This window comes from Eretmochelys imbricata, chromosome 5 (assembly GCF_965152235.1).
Source record: "Eretmochelys imbricata isolate rEreImb1 chromosome 5, rEreImb1.hap1, whole genome shotgun sequence".
Classification (NCBI taxonomy): domain Eukaryota; kingdom Metazoa; phylum Chordata; order Testudines; family Cheloniidae; genus Eretmochelys; species Eretmochelys imbricata.
The window spans coordinates 35,258,175-35,282,253 of NC_135576.1; the positions used below are offsets into that span (position 1 = coordinate 35,258,175).

General features: G+C 45.4%; 1 protein-coding gene across 4 annotated transcripts in view; it reads left to right on the forward strand.

Moving 5' to 3' along the window:
• Window positions 1–24,079, forward strand: part of DDX4 (DEAD-box helicase 4) — a 102,044-nt gene that overhangs the window by 36,816 nt on the left and 41,149 nt on the right. For 3 of the 4 annotated variants that reach the window (XM_077816282.1, XM_077816284.1, XM_077816283.1), the window contains 5 exons: window positions 9,019–9,114; window positions 9,749–9,826; window positions 15,265–15,306; window positions 23,012–23,059; window positions 23,165–23,209. In XM_077816282.1, the coding sequence (XP_077672408.1) occupies window positions 9,019–9,114; window positions 9,749–9,826; window positions 15,265–15,306; window positions 23,012–23,059; window positions 23,165–23,209 (309 nt within the window). The remainder of the gene's footprint in view (window positions 1–9,018; window positions 9,115–9,748; window positions 9,827–15,264; window positions 15,307–23,011; window positions 23,060–23,164; window positions 23,210–24,079) is intronic. The other variant, XM_077816285.1, reaches the window with a different exon arrangement.

Here is a 24,079-nt window from a genome sequence, read left to right on the forward strand (position 1 = left end):
CCCTGCCCAACCCGCCCTTCATCCCCGTCCCTCCTGGGGGACCCCTCTCACGAGGCTGTGCTCGAGCAGGAGGTGGGGTGGCTCCTGGACCTAGGAGCTATAGAGGTGGTACCCAAGGAGTTCCTGGGCAAGGGGTATTACGCTCGGTATTTCCTTATCCCAAAGGTCAAAGGGGGGCTCCAGCCCATCCTGGACCTGCAAGGTCTGAACCGCTACATGGTGAAGCTGAAGTTCCGCATGGTTTCCCTGGCCTCCATCATCCCCTCCCTGGATCCCGGGGACTGGTACGCTGCCCTTGATCTACAGGACACGTACTTCCACATCCACATATTCGAGGGGCAAGGACGCTTCCTCAGTTTTGTGGTGGGACAGAGTCACTACAATTCATGGTCCTACCGTTTGGTCTGTCCACTGCCCCCAGGGTCTTTATGAAGTGTATGGTGGTGGTAGCGGCCTACCTCAGGCACCAGGGGGTCCAAATATTCCCATATCTGGATGATTTGCTAGTCAAAGGCACCTCCTGGTCGCAGGTGAGGGATCATGTGGCACTCCTCCTGTTCACATGTACTGCCCTGGGTCTGTTGATAAACAACGCCAAGTCCACATTAGTCCTGGTCCAACACATAGAGTTTATTGGGGCGCTACTGGACGCAACGTCAGCCAGGGTCTCTCTCCCACCAGACAGGTTTGAGACCCTGAAAGTGCTCATCAACTCGGTCACAAGGTTCCCGGTGACGATAACCAGGGCTTGCCTGCAACTGCTGGGTCACATGTCTGCATGCACAGACTCAGAATGAGGCCCCTCCAGCTCTGGCTGGCCTCGCAGTTCTCCCAGGCCATGGACAGAATGGACAAAGTCCTCACTGTGCTGAACTTGGTGATCACCTCCCTGCGGTGGTGGTCCGCCCCAAACATGCTCCAAGGGGTCCCGTTCAGGGACAGGGCCCCATTGTTGGAGCTGGTGACTGATGTGTCAGACCAGGGTTGAGGGGGCCCATTTGGGGAATTTTCAGACCCAAGGCCTGTGGTCACTACAAGACCTACCCCTTCATATAAATGTCAAGTAACTCAGGGCGGTGCAACTGGCATGTATGGCCTTCCACTCGCTCCTGGAGGGCAAGGTAGTCAGGGTCTTCATGGACAACACGGCCTCGATCCTCTGCCACGAAGCCCTCAGTCTGTGGGACTTCTGTATAGCCCACGACATCTACCTAGAAGCCTTCCATCTGGTGGGCGCCTGGAATGTGAGGGCGGATCGCTTGAGCAGGGATTTTTCCTCTCAGCACGAGTGGTCTTTACACCCGGAAGTGGCTCACCAGCTCTTCCGAAGGTGGGGCACACTCAGGTGGACCTATTTGCGACCCGGCAGAACCGACGATGCTCCGGGGGGGCCTAGGGAGGGGTGCTATTTCCAATGCCTTTACCCTGTCCTGGTCAGGCCAGCTCCTCTACGCCTTTCCCCCGTTCCTTCTGATCAGCAGGGCTCTGGAAAAAATAAAGATGGACAAAGCCAGAGTCCTCATTGCCCAGGCAGCACTGGTATGGGACCCTCTCGGAGCTGGCGGTAGCTCGGCCATGGCAGTTGCTGCTTTGCTCGGACCTGCTCTCTCTCAGGACCAGGGCCGCCTCCTCCATCCCAACCAAGCAACGCTACATCTCATGGCATGGCTGCTCAGTGGCTAGGTAGCGAGGAAAGGACATGCTCAGGTTCAGCACGTTCTCCTCAAAAGTAGATGGCCCTCCACTCGCTGCTCCCATGTGGTGAAGTGGTCACAGTTTTTCGAGGTGGGTGGCAGGCCAGGGTGTTTCCCCGACGGCCGTCTCGATCCAGTTTATCCTTGATTACCTCTTCCACCTGAGGGCCCAGATATTGGCGCCCTTGTCAGTCAGGGTACACTTGGCGGCCATATCAGCCTTTCATCCCCCCGTGTTTTCCCATGCTATGACTGGCTGGTTCCTTAAGGGTTTGGACCATCTCTACCCATATTCCAAGCCCCTGGTTCCACAGTGGGACCTAAACTTGGTGCCGGCTCGTCTCACGGGGGCCCTGTTTGAACCACTGGCTACGTGTTCCTGGTCTCACCTCTCGTGCAAGGTGGCTTTCCTGGTGGCTATCGTGTCGGTCAGGCGGGTCTCGGAGCTCAGGACCCGAACCTTTGAACCGCCATGTACGGTTTTTCATAAGGGCAAGGTCCACACCCTGTGTTTCTCCGGAAGGTGGTCTCCGCCTACCATATGGGTCAGGACACTTTTCTGCCAGTCCTCTGCCCCAAGCCTCATGTGACTAGCGAGGAACCCTGTCTCCCACGCTCGATGTGAGGTGAGCTCTGGTTTTCTACCTTGAGCGGACCAGGCCATTTAGAAAGTCTTCGCAACTGTTCATCGACTCGGCTGAGTATGCAAAGGGTCAGCTGATTTCTGCTCAGCGGCTTTCTAAGCGGATCACTTCGTGCATCCGTTCCTGTTATGAGCTGGCAGGGGTTCCCCCGCCGCCCATTGTGAGGGCACACTCAACTTGGGCGCAGGCCTCGTTGGCTGCCTTCGTGGCCCATGTCCCCATCCAGGACATTTGTAGGGCTGCCACGTGGTCTTCAGGTCACATGTTCACCTCGCACTATGCGATTGTCTCCCAGGGATGATACCGGGTTTGGCAGGGTGGTACTCCGTCCCGAGAACTTGTGAACTCCTACCCACCTCCAACAGATATAGCTTGGAATCACCTGTTGTGGAATACACATGAGCAATCACTCGAAAAATAAAAGATAGTTACCTTTTCCGTAACTGGTGTTCTTCAAGATGTGTTGCTCATGTCTATTCCATATCCTGCGCTCCTTCCCCTCTTTCGGAGTTGTCCAGCAAGAAGGAACGGAGGGTGGGAGGAGTGCAGCCCCATTATACTGCGCCAGGCAGGTGCCGCTCCAGGGGTCGTGGGGGTGCGCTACCCCCTACGGGTACTGCTAGGGGAAAGACTTCCAGCACTGGTGCCTGTGGCGAGCACGCACACCTATTGTGGAATAGACATGAATAACACATCTTGAAGAACACCAGTTACGGAAAAGGTAACTGTCTTTTCTAATGCTCCACCTAAGGCCCTGGCTATGCAGTCTGCCTCTGAACTTCCACCTGCTCAGCCTTATTCCCAGTGTTAGGACTTACCAAACACAGTTTCTTCCTTGGTGGATCTACTGGGAACCACTATGATCTCCTTTTCATCCCCAGTATGCCTCAGTGGGATGACTTTGAGGATTCTCAGGACTCAGTCTGATTTTCTTACAGATCCCGGTGGAGGAGATCCAGGAACCTACTCGTAAACTAATAGATATATTTTTTTAGGGAAGGATAGCCCTTCTGATGAATGAGGCCATTATGGACCCTGCACAAGTGATCTGGCTGACACCATCTAAAGTGGCCCTGCTGCCTACAAAGCAGACGAAATATCAAATGTTGAGAGGAAGGGGCTGAGTTATTTTATAATTATGGGTTTCAGAGTAACAGCCGTGTTAGTCTGTATTCGCAAAAAGAAAAGGAGTACTTGTGGCACCTTAGAGACCAACCAATTTATTTGAGCATGAGCTTTCGTGAGCTACAGCTGAGCTGTAGCTCACGAAAGCTCATGCTCAAATAAATTGGTTGGTCTCTAAGGTGCCACAAGTACTCCTTTTCTTTTTATAATTATGCAGTACTGTCCTTAGTAGCAGTGATAGCTGCTAATGAAAAGTCATATCTGCAGCTAAATATAATATGTAATCAGTGTATGAGTAATGGATTAGATTTGACTTTCAGTACAGGGGTATAGGACCAATAAGTTTGTATAACTGACAATGGTATATTAGGTGTGTAAGTAATACAAGGCTGTAACACAAGGTCTACAGGCTTTAGGTCTGTAAGATATGTAGCTTGGCCATAAAGGGCCTCATGGCTGAAACAGGTTGGCATGACTAGTTGACAGAGAGAGAACCCTGTACCAGTACAATATAAAATTACAGTGAAAGATGAAGGGCTTAGGTTCTGGAAGCTGTGCAACAATAGACTGGAGAATGTCAGTGTATCAGTTAATATTCCAGTATGACCAGTACTAACATGTTAGAGAATTTTAGCTTGACCACCAGTTGCAATGGTAACTATTTGAAGTAAATGTTAATGAGCAAGGAAGGAACTCATGAGGTAGCGTATGAAAATGGGGCACTCCTAAACAAGTGGTATGTGGAAGTATGTGGAAGTGGTATGTGGAAGATCAGAAAAAGAGGGTTGGAACCCTTATGTATAATATGAGCCTTTGTAGGCGTAAGAGTAACTCAGGATAAAAGGCGTTGCCCGGCCTCTCTGCTGTGGGGGAACACCTGGGGAGATGCTAGCATGACAACAACTGGTGAAGATTGTCATCTTTGTTAGTCATCATTACCATGAGGAAGATAATGACTTGATACTTGGGGTCCCACAGCAGGAGATGTGAGGGATGCCAGTTGTAGAGCTGAACACCTTTGGATTATTTCTCTCTCTGCTCCTGTATTTCGTTGTTTGTGGGATTGTTTATCTGCTTGGTAGATACGTTAATAAAGGGACTTCTGATAAATTGCAGTTGTTTCTCATGTACTTCTAGGGTCTCTCATTTTAATGATACTGATGATGATACTCCGATGCTGTAGTCTTCAGGAGACCGAACCTTTATTGACCACTGCAGTCTAAGATTGATTAATCAATATATCAACCCATCATATACGTCAGAACAAAAGACTGTGATCCTAAAAGATGGTTTATTTGGACACTAGTTTGCAATGCTGTATTAAAAATTACCAGGCCTGATGGGCAAGTATGACTTCCTGAATTGAATTGAAAAATTCATGTGTTTTTATGAACAAGCTACTAGCAGATGCAAAGGTAGGAGTTTGCTACTGTGGTCAGCAAGGCTATCTAATTGCCAAGACCAGCGTCTCAGCTGTGCTGGGTGTGTTGCATACAGTATCTTACTCGGTGATGAGAGGTGTAGTTGGCAAGTGGGTTTGTGGCTGCAAGGATGGGGCTTAACCTGCAGGTGCAACTTAACAGTGGAGGACTTGCCTTTTGAAGGATCACAGTTGTTCAGCTCCAGAATTGATGAAACCCTTCACACTGAAGCACTCCAAGGCACCTTAGATCCCTCAGGGTCTTCACGCTGGTCCCTAAAAGAGAGCACATCAGACCACAGTTATACGTCTTATAAAGATCAGCTCCATCTTCTTTCTGTCACCAAAGACTGGCTGAGCCTTCCAGAAACTGGCATCTTTCCAGAGGACACAGGCAGCCTTTGCAGCTCACTCATTGCAGTCTCCATCCCAGCAAAACATAATATAGAACTGTCAGGGTTCCTTCGCCACTCTGACCTCTGGGGTGCAGATGTGGGGACCCGCATGAAAGACCCCTAAACTTATTTCTACCAGTTTAGGTTAAAACTTCCCCAAGGTACAAATCCTTTCCTTGTCCTTGGACGGTATTGCCGCCACCACGAAGTAATTTAGCCAAAAATTCAGGAAAAAGGGCCACTTGGAGTCCCTGTTTCCCCCAAGCCTCTTCACCCCCTTTCCTGGGGAGGCTTGAAAATAATGCACAAACCAATTGGTTACAATGTGAGCACAGACCAACCCCCTGGGTTTCTAAGACACTGAAAATTTATCAGGTTCTTAAAAGAAGAATTTTATTAAAAAAAAACCAAAACAACAAAAAAAAAAACCCTGCAAAATCAGGATGGAAGGAAACTTTACAGGATAAATAAAAAGATATAAAACAGAGGATTTCCCTCTGACTCTGCTTTCCAGTTACAAAACAGGAATGAAATGACCTCTTAGCATAGGGAAAATTCACAAGCTAAACCAAAAGATAATCTAATGCATTTCCTTGCCTTACTTACCATTTTTGTAATCTTAGATGCTCATTTCAGGTGGGTTTTTAGGAGATGTTTTTCCTGCCTGGTCCCTCTCTCCATCCAGTGAGGCAACAAACAAAGAGAGCACAAACAAAACCTCCTCCACCCCAGATTTGAAAGTATCTTCTTTGCCTATTGGTCCTTCTGGTCAGGTGCCAACTAGGTTAATTGAACTGATTAACCTGTTACAGGTAAGACAATTCAGTACAGCTGCCCTGTGTATATTTATGACAAGAACCCACAATGTTCTATATCTACATGTGTTTTGCTGGGACTGTCAGAAGGTTCAAACTTACTCCCATTGATCCAGAGCCACTGAGTTTCTTTCGGGGACCATCTACACGTTCTCAGGCACACATTCCCGCATCACCTCAGACCAGTGAGTTATGGATATGATTACAACAGAATATTCTGTCCAGGTTCATGTTGTGCCTACTCCCAACCCTCTTCAAGGATCTGTTTTATGAGGATCTGCTACATCAAGAGGTCCTCTTGCTTCTTTGAGAGTGAAAGAAAGGGTCCTACCTCAATACCTAAGGAGGGGATTCTACAGCAAATCCTTTCTCATCCCAAAAAAGAAAAGGGGATGACAGTCCATCTTGGACTTGATGATGCTTAACATGTTCATAGATTGAAAATGAAGTTCAGGATGAATGTGCTTGCTTTGATGATTCTCTCCCTGGATCCAGGGGTCTGACTTGCATCTGTTGACCTCCAAAATGCATACTTCATATATTTGTTCCATCGTACAGGAAATACCTAATGGTTGGTGGCAGGTCATGAACATTTTCAGTATTGAGTTGCTACCTTTGGACTCTTGACAGCATTCACCAAGGTGTTAGCAGTTATGGTGCATCTGGTCTTGAAAGTTAGCATGCAGAAGTCCAACCTAACTACTGCTCAAAGATTCCAGTGTTGGATTTCAATAAGTCCACAGCCTTTCTGCCTATGGACGTGTTCGAGAACCTGACCATCTTAGCACAATTGGGATGTATAACCCGGAGTCCACAGTGAGGATTTCTCATGCTACTTAGGCACATGGCTTTGTGCCCTTTGTTGTGTTACATGCTAGACCAGTGCTTCTCAAGCTATCTGATGTGGGGGACTGGTGTTTTTTTTCCCCCAATGTGCGTGCAGACTGGCAGCTGATGGCTTGCAGACCGGCACCGGTCCGCAGACCACCACTTTGATTAGCACTGTGCTAGACTATACCTTTGGATGCATGCAGGTCTGACTGAGGTCAGTGTATGCCCCCACCAAGCATCATGTGGATATGCCTATCTCTGTTCTCCAATAATACAGTTCTCCTTGAAATGGTAGAAAGACCCCAAAAAGTCTGCAGAGTCTCCTTTGCACCTCCCCCCCCATACCAAGAATCTAGTGATCATGCCTTGCAGACCATCCCTGTTAATTTCCCACCTCAAGATCAAGTGCAGGGCCTTCGAACTGCATGAGAGACGCAGACGAATATCAATCTGTAGAAATTCAGAGCAGTGTGCAAAGCTTTGTTTTTTTTCCATCACATCAGAGGATGTTCTATACTGATAACAATGGACAATATGCGTACCATGGTCTATGCCAACCTGCAGCACTGGGTGAGATCTTCCCCCAAGTTAAGAAGCAATCCGACTATGGAGCTAGTGCATCAGATACCAAATCTCCCTTTTGATGATATGCATACTGGCCTGCAGGACAGCATAGCAGGCGAATTGAGCGGGCTCTTCTTTTCCAGTCATGGGTGTGAGGTCAGACTCCATCCTCCAGGACATCTTCTTTGAGTGGGCTACTCTTGAGTGGACCAGTTTGCAGTGCAAAGCAAGTGTCAGGCTTTTGACTTGAGGGAGAGGTCTGAGTCCAGAATTGTTGTCTGATGTTTTCTTAATCATGTGATCATCTCTGATGTATGCTTACTCACTGGTCCCCTGATTTCTAGAGTGCTCCGCAAGATTATACAGGACTCTACCAAGCTGATATTGATAGCTTCTGTGTGGTCCAGACAATTTGGTTCCCAGATGTTTTGAACTAGCCAAAGACCTTGCCTGTGTTCTTATATATACTGTCACAGAGTGAAGAGATCTCAAATTCCTTCCTCCCATAGCTCATCTGCTGGATAAATGTTGAATGCAGAGCAGTTTTGCTCTTCACCTGTTTGGAATTTTCTAGTGAACAGCAGAAAGGACTACCAGACACATTTACCTTGCAAAATGGAGCAAGGTTTGCTTGGTGGTGTCATCCAAAACCCTAACTTGACAAGAAGTCTCAGAAATCTGAAACTATCTGCTGTACTTTCTTCCATATTCTTAGCCATTTTTCACAAATAAAATCAAATTAAAGTACAGGTACACAGGATTAGACAGTTAATACCGAAACTGCTAGAAGAGGGCCTCATCCTCCCTAATTGAACTAACCTCATTATCCCTAGCCTGATTCTTGCTTGCATATTTATACCTGCCTCTGGCAATTTCCACTACATGCATCAGACGAAGTGGGTATTCACCCACGAAAGCTTATGCTCCAATATGTCTGTTAGTCTACAGACTCACAGGACTCTTGGCCGCTAATAAAATGAGAGAACTTCATTATCTCATTGGTGCACTGAGACAAGTGATTCATTAGAAGTGTCATGTACTGTGATGGTGATCAGTATAGCATCCTGATCTGACTCAGTCTTCTGGTTTAACTATTGGAGAATCTGTACCAAAGTGGAAGATTGGAGGGTAGAGAGTTGTGTATCTTAATCCACAAATGTAGAAGTGCAGTGTGAAAGAATACACCAAGGCCTTAATTCCTTCCACTTGTATTATCTGTCAATGTGTAGTACCAAGAAGGAATACCCACAGAAAGGGTAGCTTTTCACTTTTGTTGTCTTGCGAACTGTAATAATTGCTTCAGAATACCTTCTATGTAAATTTACTTGAATGTAAAGAGTAGCATACTGAAAAGGACCTGATTCTTTGAGACTGTGAGTAAGTCACTTAAAATCACTGCACCTAAGGTTTCCCACTTGTAAATTTGGGATCATGATGTTTATTTTCCTTTCTAAAAAGTGCTTTGAAGTCTGCAGATGCAAAATAATAGTGTAAACTAAGGTGCGAAATTGCTATTATTCTGTATTGCAGGTTTTCAAGAAGGAAGCTATTCAGAAAATCTTGGCACACGAAGAGGTGTTGCAGGGGGTTTCAGAGGTGGCCGTGGAGGATTTGGACAAAGTCAGAGTAAGTTGTATGGCAGAGGTCAGCAACCTTTGGCACGCGGCCCATCAGGGTAAGCCCTTGGTGGGCCGGGTTGGGCCAGTTTGTTTACCTGCAGCATCTGCAGGTTTGGCCGATCGTAGCTCCCATTGGCTGCGGTTCGCCATCCCAGGCCAATGGGAGCTGCGGGAAGGACGGCCAGCACATCCCTAGGCCCGCATCGCTTCCCGCAGCCCTTATTGGCTTGGAGTGGCGAACAGCACGGTCAGTGGGAGCTGCGATTGGCTGAAGCTGCGGGTGTGGCAGGCCGCATGCCAAAGGTTGCCAATCCCTGTTGTGTGGCATCTAGCTTGTTGCATCTGGACAAAATCATGGACCAAAAATTCAATTAAATTACTACTTGAGTAGACAGAGGGCTTTCCTGGTTTTAGAAATAAACGAAGGTACTGCTTCAGAAATATATGGAAACTTAAAACGTACATGAACAGGTTCACTTCTGGTATTGCAGAGTGGGAGTTTTTTAGAAATAATATAGTTTGATAACCTGATGGGATTGCCACTTTTTTTAAGCTCATTGAGTTGAAATTGCTAATTCTGGCTTGATCACTTACACTTTGTATAATTGCTTTCTGATTACTTTGGGTATGAATTACTACAGATAATGAAAATGAGCAACGAGTTCAGCAGTCCGGTAGCGCCTTTATCTCGAGGAGAGGAGGGTTTGGAGGTCCTACAGGTATGATGATACTTTCTGTAAAGTTATTTAAATCTTTTTTTTTGTTATTTTTTTTTTTGGAGCCGTTTGCTCCTGGGCTCATTCTCTTCCTTTTCACTAACCCTAAGCATTGTATTAACTTAGGTTTCTTCTGTGTTTGAGTGTAGAGATAAACTAACAGACATGGGAGGGGTCTGCAAAGCTTTTAGTCTTGCCTCTCTTTAAAGAGAAAAAAAGCAGGGTGTCTGTAATTGGGGTATCACATGCAGGAGCCAGATTATAGAATTATTTTATTTATATTGACAGTGGATATGTTGGCACAAATACATGTATACTCCCGGCCCTCCTGGTTTCTGTTTGTTAGAATACATGAATCACTCATTGGAATGATGATGTCCTCTACTTCTACCCCCCAAAAAAGCAGGCTGAATTCCTTTTAACTATTCAACACTTTCTAAGGATTGAAACATCTCCTCCTTCCTGATCACTGGCTTAGAATTAGTACTTTAAATTTACAGGTCCTCGGAGAATCAGTGTTTCAGGTCTTTAAATTGTAGGTGGCATCTAGCTTAGTTAGTTTTTCAGAATGTTTGTCCAGCAGTGTGTAGCAATTGGTTATGGTTGTGGTGGCTATCTGAGCTTGTGGTCTGATTCTTTATTATCAGGCAATAGAACTATTACTAGCATGGCTGCTGAGTAGGGCTGTCAAACGATTAAAAAAAATTGCAAGATTAAAAAAAAATTGCAATTAATTGAAGTTTTATTTGCCCTGTTAAACAAGAATAGAATACCATTTATTTAAATATTTTGGGTGTTTTCTAATTTTTCAAATATATTTAAATTGCAGCGCAGAATACAAAGTGTACAGTGGTCACTTTATATTTTTTTATTACAAATATTTGCACTGTAACAAGATTAAAAAGTCAAAGCATGAAAGGCCATACAAATGTGTAGCATATCTGTGTAGCATACGTAAATACCTTGGAATGCTGGTTACAAAAGTGCCATGTGAACTCCTGTTCTCGCTTTCAGGTGACATTGTAAATAAGAAGGGGGCAGCATTATCTCCCATAAATGTAAACAAACTTGTTTGTCTTAGCGGTTGGCTGAAGAAGTAGTAGGACTGAGGGGACTTGCAGGCTCTAAAGTTTTACATTGTTTTATTTTTGAGTGCAGTTGTGTAACACAAAAAATCTATTTGTAAATTGCACTTTTACAAGAGAGATTGCACTACAGTACTTTGTATGAGGTGAATTGGAAAATACTATTTCTTTATCTTTTTTATAGTGCAGATATTCGTAATAAAAATAATATAAAGTGAGCACTGTATATTTTGTTTCCTCTGTTGTAATAGAAATCAATATATTTGAAAATGTAGAAAAACATCCAAAAATACTTTATAATAAATTTCAGTTGGTATTCTGTTATTGTTTAACTGTGTGATTAAAACTGCAATTTAATTGCGATGAATTTTTTAATCAAGTTAATTTGTTTTGAGTTAACTGTGATCAATTGGCAGCCCTACTCTTTAGCTACTGTTCCAGGGCTGAACTTCACAGGTTTGTCTGGGGCCTACAAACTTTCTTTTTTTTTCTTTCTTTCAGTCCCTACATTCTTTTTCTGAAAAGTTTTCTTCCCCCACTCTCATCTTGAATTGGCAATTTTTGGTAATTTTCCTATGTTAGAGTTGATTTTCAAGGAAGTGTCGTATTTCCCTGTGTAATTCCTGTTACAGAATTAGAAGCCTGATTGACAGGCTAATTGTTTAAAACCTGTAGACAAACTTGAAGGGAACAAAACCAAAGGCCTTGTAGATGAGCAGGTCAACAATGAAACAGGACAAACCAGTCTTCCTGCTGAAATAGGTTTCAAGTCCCCATCTGATAAGTTACTTTCAAGATTCAGCTTTATAACCTAAACAATTGTGTATCCTTGTATGATTGGTCCTTGCCAGCCCAAATGAACAAACTGCCATTTTTCATTTACAGAATGAAAGTGAGCTGTAGCTCACGAAAGCTTATGCTCAAATAAATTTGTTAGTCTCTAAGGTGCCACAAGTACTCCTTTTCTTTTTGCGAATACAGACTAATATGGTTGCTACTCTGAAACCTGTCAATGAAAAATGTACTGCTTGAGGATTTGCATATCCAGTGGCTTAGTATATCGTTCATAGGGTCACAGTATCAATGCATGTTTTGAAAAACAAATCTGAAAATATTAGGAAATGGCAAGAAATACTTAAAATATTGCTTGACACCGTCAAAATTTTAGTCCCTCTGCAGCCCACCGTGAAGTGCTGGAGAGCAACAATTGTGATGTTTACTTGAGCATCCTTAAGCTACTTGCTAGACCTAATACAACTTTTGCCCATCATATCAGTGATGCCAAGAGAATCAAGTACTTGAGCAAGACAGTTACTGGTGAATTACGTCTCTTAACATCAGATACAATGAGACATACTTATTATTTGCAAAGAAGCTAAGTGGTGGTTTTTTTTGGGGGGGGGGGTTTAACTGTCATTGCAGATGCAATCATGGATATTAGCCATCTTGATAAAATGGCCATTGTGCTTAACTTTGTTAATATTGATTGAATCAAAAGAAAAGTGGATATAAAAGCGCATTTTGTAAGCTTCATAGCAGTAAGTGAGGCAGATGCTGAATCCTTGTTTGATCAGTTAACTAATGTTTTATTTGGCAAGTGTGGATTAAACGCCAAATACATGTCTGGCCAGGGATGTGATGGCTAGTGTTATGGTCAGAGCTCATGGGGGATTGCTTAGTTATCAGGACTGCAGTCGATGGAATACTTCAGTTAAAGAAAATTTACCTTTTCCAAGTCTTACAGATATTTGAGAACACGGTGAATGAGTTCAGCAAACTCAGATCTGAAGAAAGTTATAAGGAAATTGTTAAAGAATATCAGAACAGATGGGAAGCAATGGGTTTTGAAAATGCAGTCTATCCAAGCCACAGGAATAGACATGTATGCTGCAAGGATGACAGATTTTTCACATGATTCTGTGTTAAGTCAAGTATAACCATCAAAGGAAATATTTTCAAGGTTTTGGCATTATGATCGGGGAACTAACGTTTCAGTGTGAGGGATTTCAACAGGTAGCTACGCTATTTGGTTTGTCCATCCCAGGCAACGTCAAAATACAGCTTTAGAAGAGTCAAAGGAGGAAATTCTTAAATTCATGGGAAAATACTCATATTTTTCTTTAGACTTGGTTCATGAGTCTTTCAAGATGTCTTACTTTGCAAAGGTCACGGAGGTGTCCAGTTTGTCATTTGGAGTCCAGAGCTACTTGAATTTCATAGTGTCAGGTACTCTTGATGCTTTTCCGGAAACGTTGTGTTGACTCTGACCAATAAGTACATTGACGTGTCAAACTACATGCATTCAGCATTGTCAGACACAACTGAGTGACCTTGCTCTCCTTGCGACTAAGAAAGATGAAACAGCAAGATTGGCGCTGAAGAGCATCATAGAACAATTTGCCAAGGAAAAAGGTCACTGTGCTGTGAGAGTCCAATAATTAGAAATACGCAAGCCAACACAGTTTGGGTGAGATTTGTTTTTTGTTTAGGCCTGTGATTTCTTTTGTTAGTGCTCCTGTGAGCCGTTAAAACTGGGTTACTCCTCAGCCTCCTCTCTTCCTTTTTAAACATCCCTTTAGTGTCTCAATTTACTGCCAGCTGATGGAGCTGTTCGGAGAACTGACTGCCTCACTAACCCCCTGGTGTCTTGCCTCCACTTGAAGCAATGAGGTTCCTCTGGCCCTCTCCTTTTTTTCCATTGCACTTTTAATTTTTATCCCTCTTCATGGTGCCTAGCCAGTAAGGAGAAGAGTTTTGGAGGACAGAAGCTTGTAGGAAACCTGTGTTCTCGGAGAAAACACTGCAGCGTATCAGTCCCGCCGTTAAGGGAGGAGAATATATCATTTTGTGGTACAGTTGTGCTACTTCAGTAAGACTTTTTCATCTCACAGCATTATGAGCAAGTGGTTTCAAATGTGAGTGTTTATGGCCAGCCCTGCTCTGCTCTTCTCCCCTCCTGCCATCTTTCCGTATCACCCCTATGTCTATACATATGATTAAAATAAAAAGGCATTCCTCTGTGTCTTCAAGGGGCAAGTCATAGACTGCAACAGCAACAAAACTGTAGCTGCTGCAGAAGCAGCAGAGACTTTGCAATTGTGAGGCTGGATAGCCCAGTAGGTTAGGAGGGTTTCTACCACATCTGAAGTGATTAGTTCACATTTCAAGATGACTTGGTGTACCATGACACACAAAACATCAGCATCCTAGGATGGAAACAGGAAGAGAAAAGGAAAGAAAAATAAAAACCGGGGAAGCTGAATAGCACATACACCCTCTTCAGCTGCCCAGGAACCTGCATTGGGTATAATAAAACACAAACTTCCCCCTCAAAAGCCTGCGGTCGGGGGTCCGGCAGCTTAAAATACCCACTGCCCAGGTCAGAGTTTTTTATTCATATGTCTTGGCGGAGTTTGACATTCAGTAATCTGAAATGCTTTGGATAATCAAAGTAGTTTTTAATGTAGTAGATATAGAATGGTGAGAGGTCTATTCTAGTAGGTCTTCAGGTTAATGATTGTTGTATTGTATTTTCTATTCTCACTAAGAGACCCTATTGGTATTTGCCAGATGTTTAACATTGCATGGGCCTTTGGTTCTCTTCAGTGACATTTTAGGATGAAAAACGTTAGTGAACAAAATGAAAAAATGTGCCATAATTAAACGCAGGGTGGCTTTTTGGGTGGGAGTTTTGTCACATGAACTGAGGTATTCCTTATAGGATGGGATAACTGGAGACAAAGAATTGCAAGTACCTCTATTATTGTCCTTCCTTTCCACTCAGACTTAGTCTACAAAGTTTTTCCAGCACAGCTATGTCTGCTAGTAGTGTGGAAAAAATTACATAGCTATGTTGGCAAAACCCTCAGTGTAGACACCACAGTACCGACAGTGTGCTTCTTTTGGCTTAGCTGGTGTTAGTCTGGCACATGGTGTAGCTATGCCAGCAGAACAACTCCTCCTGTCTTTTACAGAGCTCTGCTGGAATAACTGTTGTGAAAGGCTTTCTAGTGTAGACAAGACCTAAATCCTGTTGTCCCATAACTGTATATGACCTGAAAGTCTCTACAATAGAGAAGGCATGGAATGAGTTTATGAACTGCCTGTTACTGATTTTTTTTTTTTTTAAATCCTTTGCTGCTTGAAAGGAGGAGTTAATGTTCTTACATAAAGAATTACTGGGTGGATGGATAATGAAGGGCTGACAAAACCACTGCCAGATTTTTCTTACTGGGAAGGGATCCTGCTTTCTGCTATCTGTAGTCATAACAGCTTTAAGATGTTGTATTAAAATTGGTGAAGCACTATTACACCCAATTACATGTAAATAATTCTGCCTTTTTTTTTTTTTTTCAGGTGATAATGACAGTAACAGAAGCCGAGGATTTGGAAGCAAAGGTCAGGTTCTTATGTATTAGGGTTATACAAAGATTGTGTATGTTTAATAATGATTGAAAGGAAGGGAGGGAGTCAGGAGGTTTGGGTCTTGTATTCCTAGCTCTGGTACTTATTTTCTTTGACAACTTGGGCAAATCATATGTCACTCCATGCCTCATTTTCCCTGTTTATAAATGGGGTAATACCTACCTTGAGAGACTGAGATTTATTTTATTAATTTTTGGAAAGTGCTTGTGACTGCCTTAAATGCAGAAAAACAAAAATATTAAGTTGCATTTGCTAGAACTTAGCAGAAGCATCTGAAAGTGACATTGTCAGGTTAAATTTCACTGGTGTCTTCAATTTTCTTGTCCACTATATACCAAGTAACTTTGTTAAAACTGAAACGTACTTATTTACTATTGCATTTCTCTCATCTTGGATAATGAAATTATAGTAGCCAGTTTGATTTCTAATCCGTTCAGTCCATTTCTGTTTGTTTCTGTTTTTTTCAAACCTAAATGTTCAATGTTTTCAATGTGGCTGCAGTGTTCGCAATGTGGCTGCAGGCAGGGCAAACTAGCTATTTATTATATTAAGATGCTACACTAAAAGTACAGAGTACTGTGCATATGCTTAATCTCTAGTCCTGGTTGTCATCCATCTTTTTCCTTCCATCAAACCATGAGGATTAGCTGCTGTATGTCATTAAGAAAGGTATGATTCTTAATTCTCCAATGTTTAGTTCTATCCATCAAGATTCCTTCACAATTCAACTTTTTAGACAGTCAGTAATCCCACAGACAAAGGAATATAGACCACTTTCCAGACAGACGTAGGATAGTTCTAGTATCCCAAGCATGCCAGTTCATTTTGTCACTAGCAACTATGGAGCACTGTTTTGTTTTTTGTTTTTAGAACTTGCTGGAATACCTTATTTACATTAAGAAAAGAGGTTTCTAATGGTTCTTCTTTGAGTGCTTGATAATGTCCATTCCAATATTAATGTGCACACTGTCGCCAGAAGACTTTTTTCTGCGAGTGGTATCTGTCGGGTCAGCTCTGGTGCCCTCTGGAGTGATGCCTCCATGGTGCAGTATATAGGCACCTGCCAGATCGCCAGCTCCTCAGTTCGTTCTTCCCATTCGTGACAGTCGCTGGAACGCTCCTATCTCTTGCTCAGCAACTGATTCCTGTAGTGGTGGTCTTCCTGTAAATAGATAGTAGATAAGTGTAAATAGTTTGTTAGCATAAGTAGAGTGATAGTTAGTTGGAAAGCATCCACCCTGCGGGGCTCTCCCGTCCGGGCCTTGGGGCGTGCCTTGGTCCCAGGGCTTCAAACAGCCTGCGGTGTGCCAGTCAGTGACCCTCACAAGAGCTGTTTAAAGTGCTTGGGAGAGGGTCATATTTAAGTGCCAGATCTGTAGGAACCTCAGTTGATCATCTGTCTCTTTTTTTGGTCCTTGGTCTGAAGTTCCTACTTATGGAGGCTGCACGCCGTCCTGTTTCAGAGCAGCTACTGGACCCGATACCAAACATCTCCTCTACCAGGAGTGTGCTGGTGTATGTTCGGAACACCAGTGTGGCTTGGGCTCCTCAGCACTGTCCTCCCGGCACTGGCATGCTTTTTGGCGCTGACGACTTGGCACCAATCCCCATCACCAGTTCTGAAGAAGTGGTCAAAAAAGTCTGATCGGGACGTTTCCCCTTGAGAGAGACTGCTGAGAGAGTGCGATCTGTGGCAGATCACTCTCGATTAGGAGGCGGCTCAACTGGCACCGTTGAGTCTGGCACTGAGAGGCTCCCCACGTAGGGCGAGCCAAGAAGGGGACACGACCCTGACAGCACCCTCGATGCCAGAGGCATATGAGGAGAAACAAAACCTCTTCACTTGCTCGGCATCGCTGTCCCCAAGCCCAGGCCTGCAGGAAATAGACCAGTCACCACAGGTTCCAGCCACAAAAGGGCAAGCACCAGCCCTGAGCAAGCCCGCAATGATGTCAAGGCACCTCTGTCCATCCCACTCATCATCAGGAGACCTGGCACAGAGACCACAGTCACCGCAGCGACATGACACCCCACCTAGACGCTGGTCGTACTCCTGGCACCAATCAGTCTCCATGCTGCTCTCTCCCGTGGCACTGCTTGCAATCTCTGCATCGCTCGTCTTTGAAATGTGGCTCTCCATCACTGCAACACTCCCCATGGTGGTAACGTTATTCGTTGCAGTACCGCTCTCCTTGTAAACGCCGCTCCCCACCTAGGTAAGGCCGCTCAGCACCACTGTTCACGGCACCGCTTTGGTCGCCTAGGGGTGGGTCTTCTGGCTCCGAATTGCAGGCAGTCATATGCCTTGTGAGGAACTGTATCCAGAGTGGATCACAGGTGTCCTGAGGGCAAGACCTAGGGGCTTGTCCCAACAGGGTGGGGTTCTGGCCAATGGCAGATGCAGCCAAGGGGTCCACACTGACCACTGGGGAGGCAAGTGGTCCTGTGCTCCCATGGGGGGGGGCGCTCTCTTTCGGTACCCGTGGAGGTGAGGGCGCCCCTTCTGTCCCTTTCCTAAAGAGGATCAGTCCCTGGGGAGAAAAGTCTACTCCGCAGGCGGCCTTCATCTTAAAATTGCTAACCACCAGGCCCTGTTTAGCTTTTATGATTTTAATTCCTGGTCAGCAATTCAAAGAGCTCCTGCCAGCTGACTGTAGGGATGAATATGGGGCCTTGGTTGAAGAAGGCAGAGCAATAACCAAGGCGTCCCTTTAGGTGGCTCTAGATGCCATGGATGCGGTGGCCTGGGCGAGGGCCATGGGCATGGTAATGAGGAGCTTCTGGCTGTAGTCATTGGGCCTCCCCCATGAGGTCCAACAAATTGGTTCAGGACCTCCCATTTGAAGGGCAGTCCTTGTTTTTGGAACCACAGCCTCAAGGATTCAAGGGCAACTTAGAAGTCATTGGGCCTCCCAACCCTATCCCGGAAACATTTTAAGCCACAGCCTATGGGTTGTTTCTGCCAGCCCTACCAGAGACAGGATTTTGGGCAAAGGAGGAATAGGGGTTTCAAAAAGAGACAGACTCCTCAACAGCCTCAACATCTGCGCCTACAAGACAATCATCGCGCAACACAAAACTTTTGAAGATGCGCCCAAGGACCATGCACCAGTTCACAATCTAGATCTTACCTGTATGTTTTTGGGCTGTTTGTTCCTTTTTTTACTGGGCGTGGGCCAACATCACGTCTGACTGATGGGCATAGATGGCGAGTTACATTTCTATGTGGTACCTTGGCACCAGCAATATTCAGAGCCCAGGGGCCCAGCTCCACCAATATTTGGGGCTGGGTGTCCGTCCCCTGGCCCCACCTGCTGCCCCCACGCACCGGAGCCGAGCGTCCCTGCCTCTGCTACGCAGCTCCATGCTACTTTCCTGCAGCAACTGCTGACGCAAGGTCCTAGTGCCCCCATCTCGACTGCACCCCCTCCCATCCCCAAACTCCCTCCCAGAGTCTGCACCCCAATCCCCTGCCCCAGCCTATGGCCTGCACCCCAGACCTCCTCCACCACCCAAACTCCTTTCCAGAGCCTTGGGCAGGTGGTGGGGGGGGGAGTTTGGGTAGGGGCGGGTTCTGGGCACCACCAAAAATTATACAAACCTGCCGCCCCTGCTGATGGATGGTCCTCATGGTAGAACTGGGATACACCTTACAGTTTCTCCTTCCCTCCTTCCCACTCCCCCTCTTCATCCCTCTTCAGGGACCCTTCTCATGAAAATCTCCTGGCCCAGGAGGTGCAGTTACTCCTAAGGGCGGGAGCAGTAGAGGAGGTTCCCACAGTGCTAAGAGGCAAGGGGTTTTATTCCTGCTATTTCCTGTTCCCAAAATCCAGCAGGGATCTCAGACCTATCCTAGACCTCAGGAACTTCAACAGGTTTTGAAGAAGCTGAAGTTCCGCATGGTGTCTCTGACCTTGATTATTCCTTCCCTAGATCCAGGGGACTGGTATGCCACACTTGACTTGAAAGACATGTATTTTTATATAGCCGTCTTCCAGCGGCACAGAAGATACCTTCGGTTTGTAGTAACTCAGGACCACTCAGTTCACGGTTCTGCCATTTCGCCTGTTGGTGGCCTGGAGAGCCTGAACAAAATGTATGCCGGTGATGGCGGCCTTCCTCAGAAGGAGAGGGGGTGCAGGTCTACCCCTAATTTGATGACTGGTTGGTGAGAGGTGGATCCAGGGAGTTAGTGGAACAGCACGTGCAGATCATACAGTCCAGTTTCGAGAACCTGGGCCTCCTGATCAACGAGCAGAAGTCCATGCTCATGCCCATCCAGAGGATATCCTGGATGCAAACCAGGCAAGAGTCTCCCTGACAGAAGGGCGCTTCAGGGCATCTCAGTTCTCAGTTCTCATTCGAGGCCTGCTAGCGTACCCCACCATCATGGCAAGAAACTGCCTAAAACTCCTTGGTCATATGGCCTCTTGCACCTACATAGTGCAGCATGCATGCCTCAGACTCTGCCCTCAGTGTACATACTGGGGTGTCACCTGCTAGGCAGAATGGTTATTCTTCCCCAAGGGATGGCGCCCTGCATTGGTGGCTAAATGAAGATATAGTATGTGCAGGTGTTCCCTCTACAAGGCCTGCACTGTTGGTAGGGTTGGTCATGGAGGCCTCAGCTATGGGGTGGAGAGCCCACTTGGGGCCCTTCAGGACACAAGGTCTGTGGGCACCAGAGGAGGTACACCTGCATATCAGTGTCGGGGAACTAAGGGCAGTGCGTTCTGCCGCAAGCTCCAGGGCGAGTCTGTATCGGTCCTCACAGACAACACGACGGCAATGTTCTATATAAACAAGCAAGGTGGGGGGAGCTCAATCCTCTCCCCTATGCCTCAAGACATTGAAACTTTGGGACTACTGCTTAGCCCACTCCATTCATCTGGAGGCTGCTTTTCTACCACGTTTGCAGAACAAGCTAGCGAATTACCTGAGCAGGTCCTTCATCAGTCATGGCGAGTGGTCTCTTTGACCAGACATCCTGGAGGCTATTTTCTGGAGGTGGGGGTTTCTCCAGATGGACCTGTTTGCAACCACAAGCAACAGGAAATGCCTCCAGTTTTGCTCATACGTGGTGTACAGTCTGGGTTCTCTCTCAGATGCCTTCCGGCTGCCATGGGGGCAGGGAGGGGGGCACAGATGCCTGTACACATCTTTTCCCCCTCCCTTTCCCCCCACTCCTCATCCACAGGGTACTACTCCACATCAAAAGAGACAAGGTACACATAATTCTCATAGTGCTGGCATGCCAACACTGGTTCACAACCCTGTGGAACCTCTCCATAGACATCCCAGTCGATCTCCCAGTGTGGCCAGACCTGATCTCCCAGGGCCACAGCCACATGCTTCACCTGAACCTGGAATTTCTGCATTTGATGGCTTACCACCTTCATGGTTGAACGAAATGGAATTCGCCTGTTCGGCACTGGTTCAAGAGGTACTTATGGGCAGCAGAAAGCAGTCAACTAGAATGGCCTGCCTAACGAAATGGAAGCGTTCTCGCTCTAGTCACTTCAGAAGGGCGTCTCTCCTCTGGAAGAAACCCTCTCTGTTACCTTGGTCTATCTGCTCCATCTGAAAGGGGAAGGTCTGGCCGTGTCTGCTGGTAGGGTCTGCTTGGTGGCAATATCAGCATTCCAGCCTCCAGTGAACGGCAGATCGCTTTTCTCCAATCTAATTAGCTCTCAGTTCTTAAAGGGCTTGGAGAGCCTGTATCCACAGGTATGCCAACCTATGCCCCCCTGGGATCTCAACTTGGTCCTCTCACAACTGACAAGGCCACTGTTCATGCTGCTTGCAACAAGTCCCTTGATTTATTTGTCCTGGAAGACTACCTTTCTGGTGGTCATCACCTCAGTTAGAAGGATGTCGGAGATCCGAGCCCTTACCTCCGAGCCGCCCTACACGGCCTTCAAGGACAAAGCGCAGTTGCGGTTGCGCTCCTCATTCCTTCTGAACGTGGTCTCCCATTTGCACAACAGTCAAGACATCTTTCTCCTTGTCTTCTATCCTAAGCCCCATATAGCTAAAAACGAACAGAGGCTGCACTCTTTGGATGTTAGAGGTGCTTTGGCTTTTTACATAGAAAGGACCAAACCCTTTCAAAAATCCAGTGCTGTTATTTGTGGCCGTTGCAGAAAGGATGAAGGCCAGCCAAGTCTTGGCTCCAAGGTTTTCCTTCTGGAAAAAGTCCTGCATCAACATGTGCTATGACCTGGCAAAAGTGCCTCCCCCACATTTAATGGCGCACTCCACGTGGTCACAAGCTTCATCAGCGGCATTCATGGCCCATGTTCCAATTGTAGACCTCTGGAGGGCGGTTACCTCGTCGTCTATCCATACGTTTACGGGCACTACACCCTAACTCAGCAGGCAAGAAATGATGCAGTCTTGGGCGCTGCGGTCCTCCAATCCGTGTCTTGCAGGAATGCTGACCCTGCCACATGACTGTTTACTTGGGAGTCGCCTCTATTGGAACGGACATGAGCAAGCACTCACGAAAAGGTTAGTAAGCATTTTTTCTTTAACTGTTTTCTTTGAGATGTTTGCTCATGTCCATTCTACAACCTGCCCTCCTGCCTCTGTCGGAGTTGCCGGCAAGAAGGAACTGAGAAAGCGGTGGGCTGGCAGGTGCCTATCTATGTACTATGCTGGGGAGGTGCCTCTTCAGGGGGCACCAGAGCTGACCTGACGGTTACCAGTAGGGAAAAAGTCTTCCAGCGATGGTGAATGCGACGTGCTCACACACCTAAATTGGAATAGACATGAGCAACACATCTCAAGGAACAACAGTTAGGAAAGATTAGTAACCATTTTTCATGGCTTGTATAAATGAAAGCTTTTTCTACAAATTCTAAATTTTGTGCCAAACTCGACATCATAGTTTCCCTTTTTTGAAATGTTCAATTGAACAAATATGGACTTGTAGGTTAGTGTGTGCTATTTTTTTTAATCTTAAACTTCACTTGGATTGTGATAGTTTCTTGGGAGGAGCCCAGAGTTTTACTGTAAGCAACATAAGTGTTCTGGTAGGTAAGTTTTTGAGCTCCTTGCCCTGGAGACCATAAGAAAAAAGCAGATCATTAAACTAAAAATTCTAAGAATGTAGGTAATAGTTGCCTTGAGGTATCAAAAGGTAGAATTTTGCTTTCTCTGGTTTGGCTCCCCATTCTGGACTACGTGGGTCAAAGGATCCTCTGGTCAAAGGATCAACATCTGGTCTCTCTTCTGACCATACCGCCAAGCTATCATTCATGCCCTCATGTTGCTTCTTGATTACTGCATTCATCTCTTCTCTAGTCATCATCACTTCAACATTGCTCCTTCAGGTCCAGTCAGAATGCTGCTTTTTCTCAACTCACTGCTTTGGTCAGGTCACTCTCCCTTATTCACTGTGTTAAATACAAGCTTTTGGTCCTTGTCTTCGATATCTTAGCTCACCTTACTTTCCTGATCTCTTAGCTCACTGTGTTGTGATCCCATCCCATTTACTTTGCCAACTGTCTGGCTCTATCACCCATTTATTTACTTCTACAAGGACCTAATTACCTTCCATTCTGTCCCTCATGCATGTTTATCTGTTGTGACTGTACTTCTAATTTTTGAAGAGCAGTAGAGCCTGAGAGAACTGTTTATTTTGGAAATCAAAATAAAACTTGACAAATTTTAACAGGAGGATACAGAGGTTACAATGAAGAAGTAATCGCAGGTTCGGGAAGAAGTAAGTAGATTTGCTATAAGGTAGCTTGTCAAGAATTCAGTTTTTTTTCTTTTATTGCCTGACTTTTCTTTCTTCCTTTCTTAATTAATTGCTTCTCTTCTTAAGGTTCTTGGAAACCGCATGGCGAAACAGAAAGTGGTGATAATCAAGGTAAATTAATAAATTCATTGGGATACATGTTTGTAGGATTGCTTATAAGGCAAGAAGGCCAAACTTGTAAAGTTTGATTCTGTTTTAGATTTCATTAATCTATAAATATAATTGAGTGACTGCACAGTACCAAGCATATAGTATAAAAACATATTATAAATGCATCAGGTACACACAGGGTGCCCATCTTGGAATTTATAATCTAAAACAATCCAGACTGTTTAAAAAAAAACAAAAAACTTTTCAGATATTTCAGTTGCACAGAGCACCATGTGACCACAATTTGGAATGGTCACATTGGTGCAGTAGTTTTTGTGACTTCTTCAAAATATTATTTCTCTAGATGTTGGATTAATAGGATTCACTTAAGTATACTGAATTTACTTGAAAGACAAAAGGGTAGAAAGCGGCTGTACAAGATAGGTAAAGGTATTCCAGGCTTAAAAGGCATCATGGAGAAAGGCAGACACAAAGATGAGCATAGGAGTGATGCAAAAAGTGGTAAAGTGAGATCCAGCAGGTCCAAGGGACTGGAGAGAGATCCAGGACACACCTGTGGAGCAGCTTACCCCAACCTGTAAGAAAATCAGCTTTGACCATAAAGAGCTCTCCAACCATCCAAGGAAGACAGATGATACTTGCTGGAGATTCTCCTTAGAAGAATAGAAAGAACATTCTGCAGGCTACAGACAGACAAGTCAATGTGCTGCTTTGAGACATCACTCTAAGATTGGGTAGGCTTCTGAAATTAATGGGCAACGATCCACTGGTCTTGGGTCACATTGGCACAAATGAGACTTCATCGCATGATATCTTGCAGATAGTAGGTGACTTCAGGGAACTCTGAAGGATGCTGAAGAAGAAAGTCTA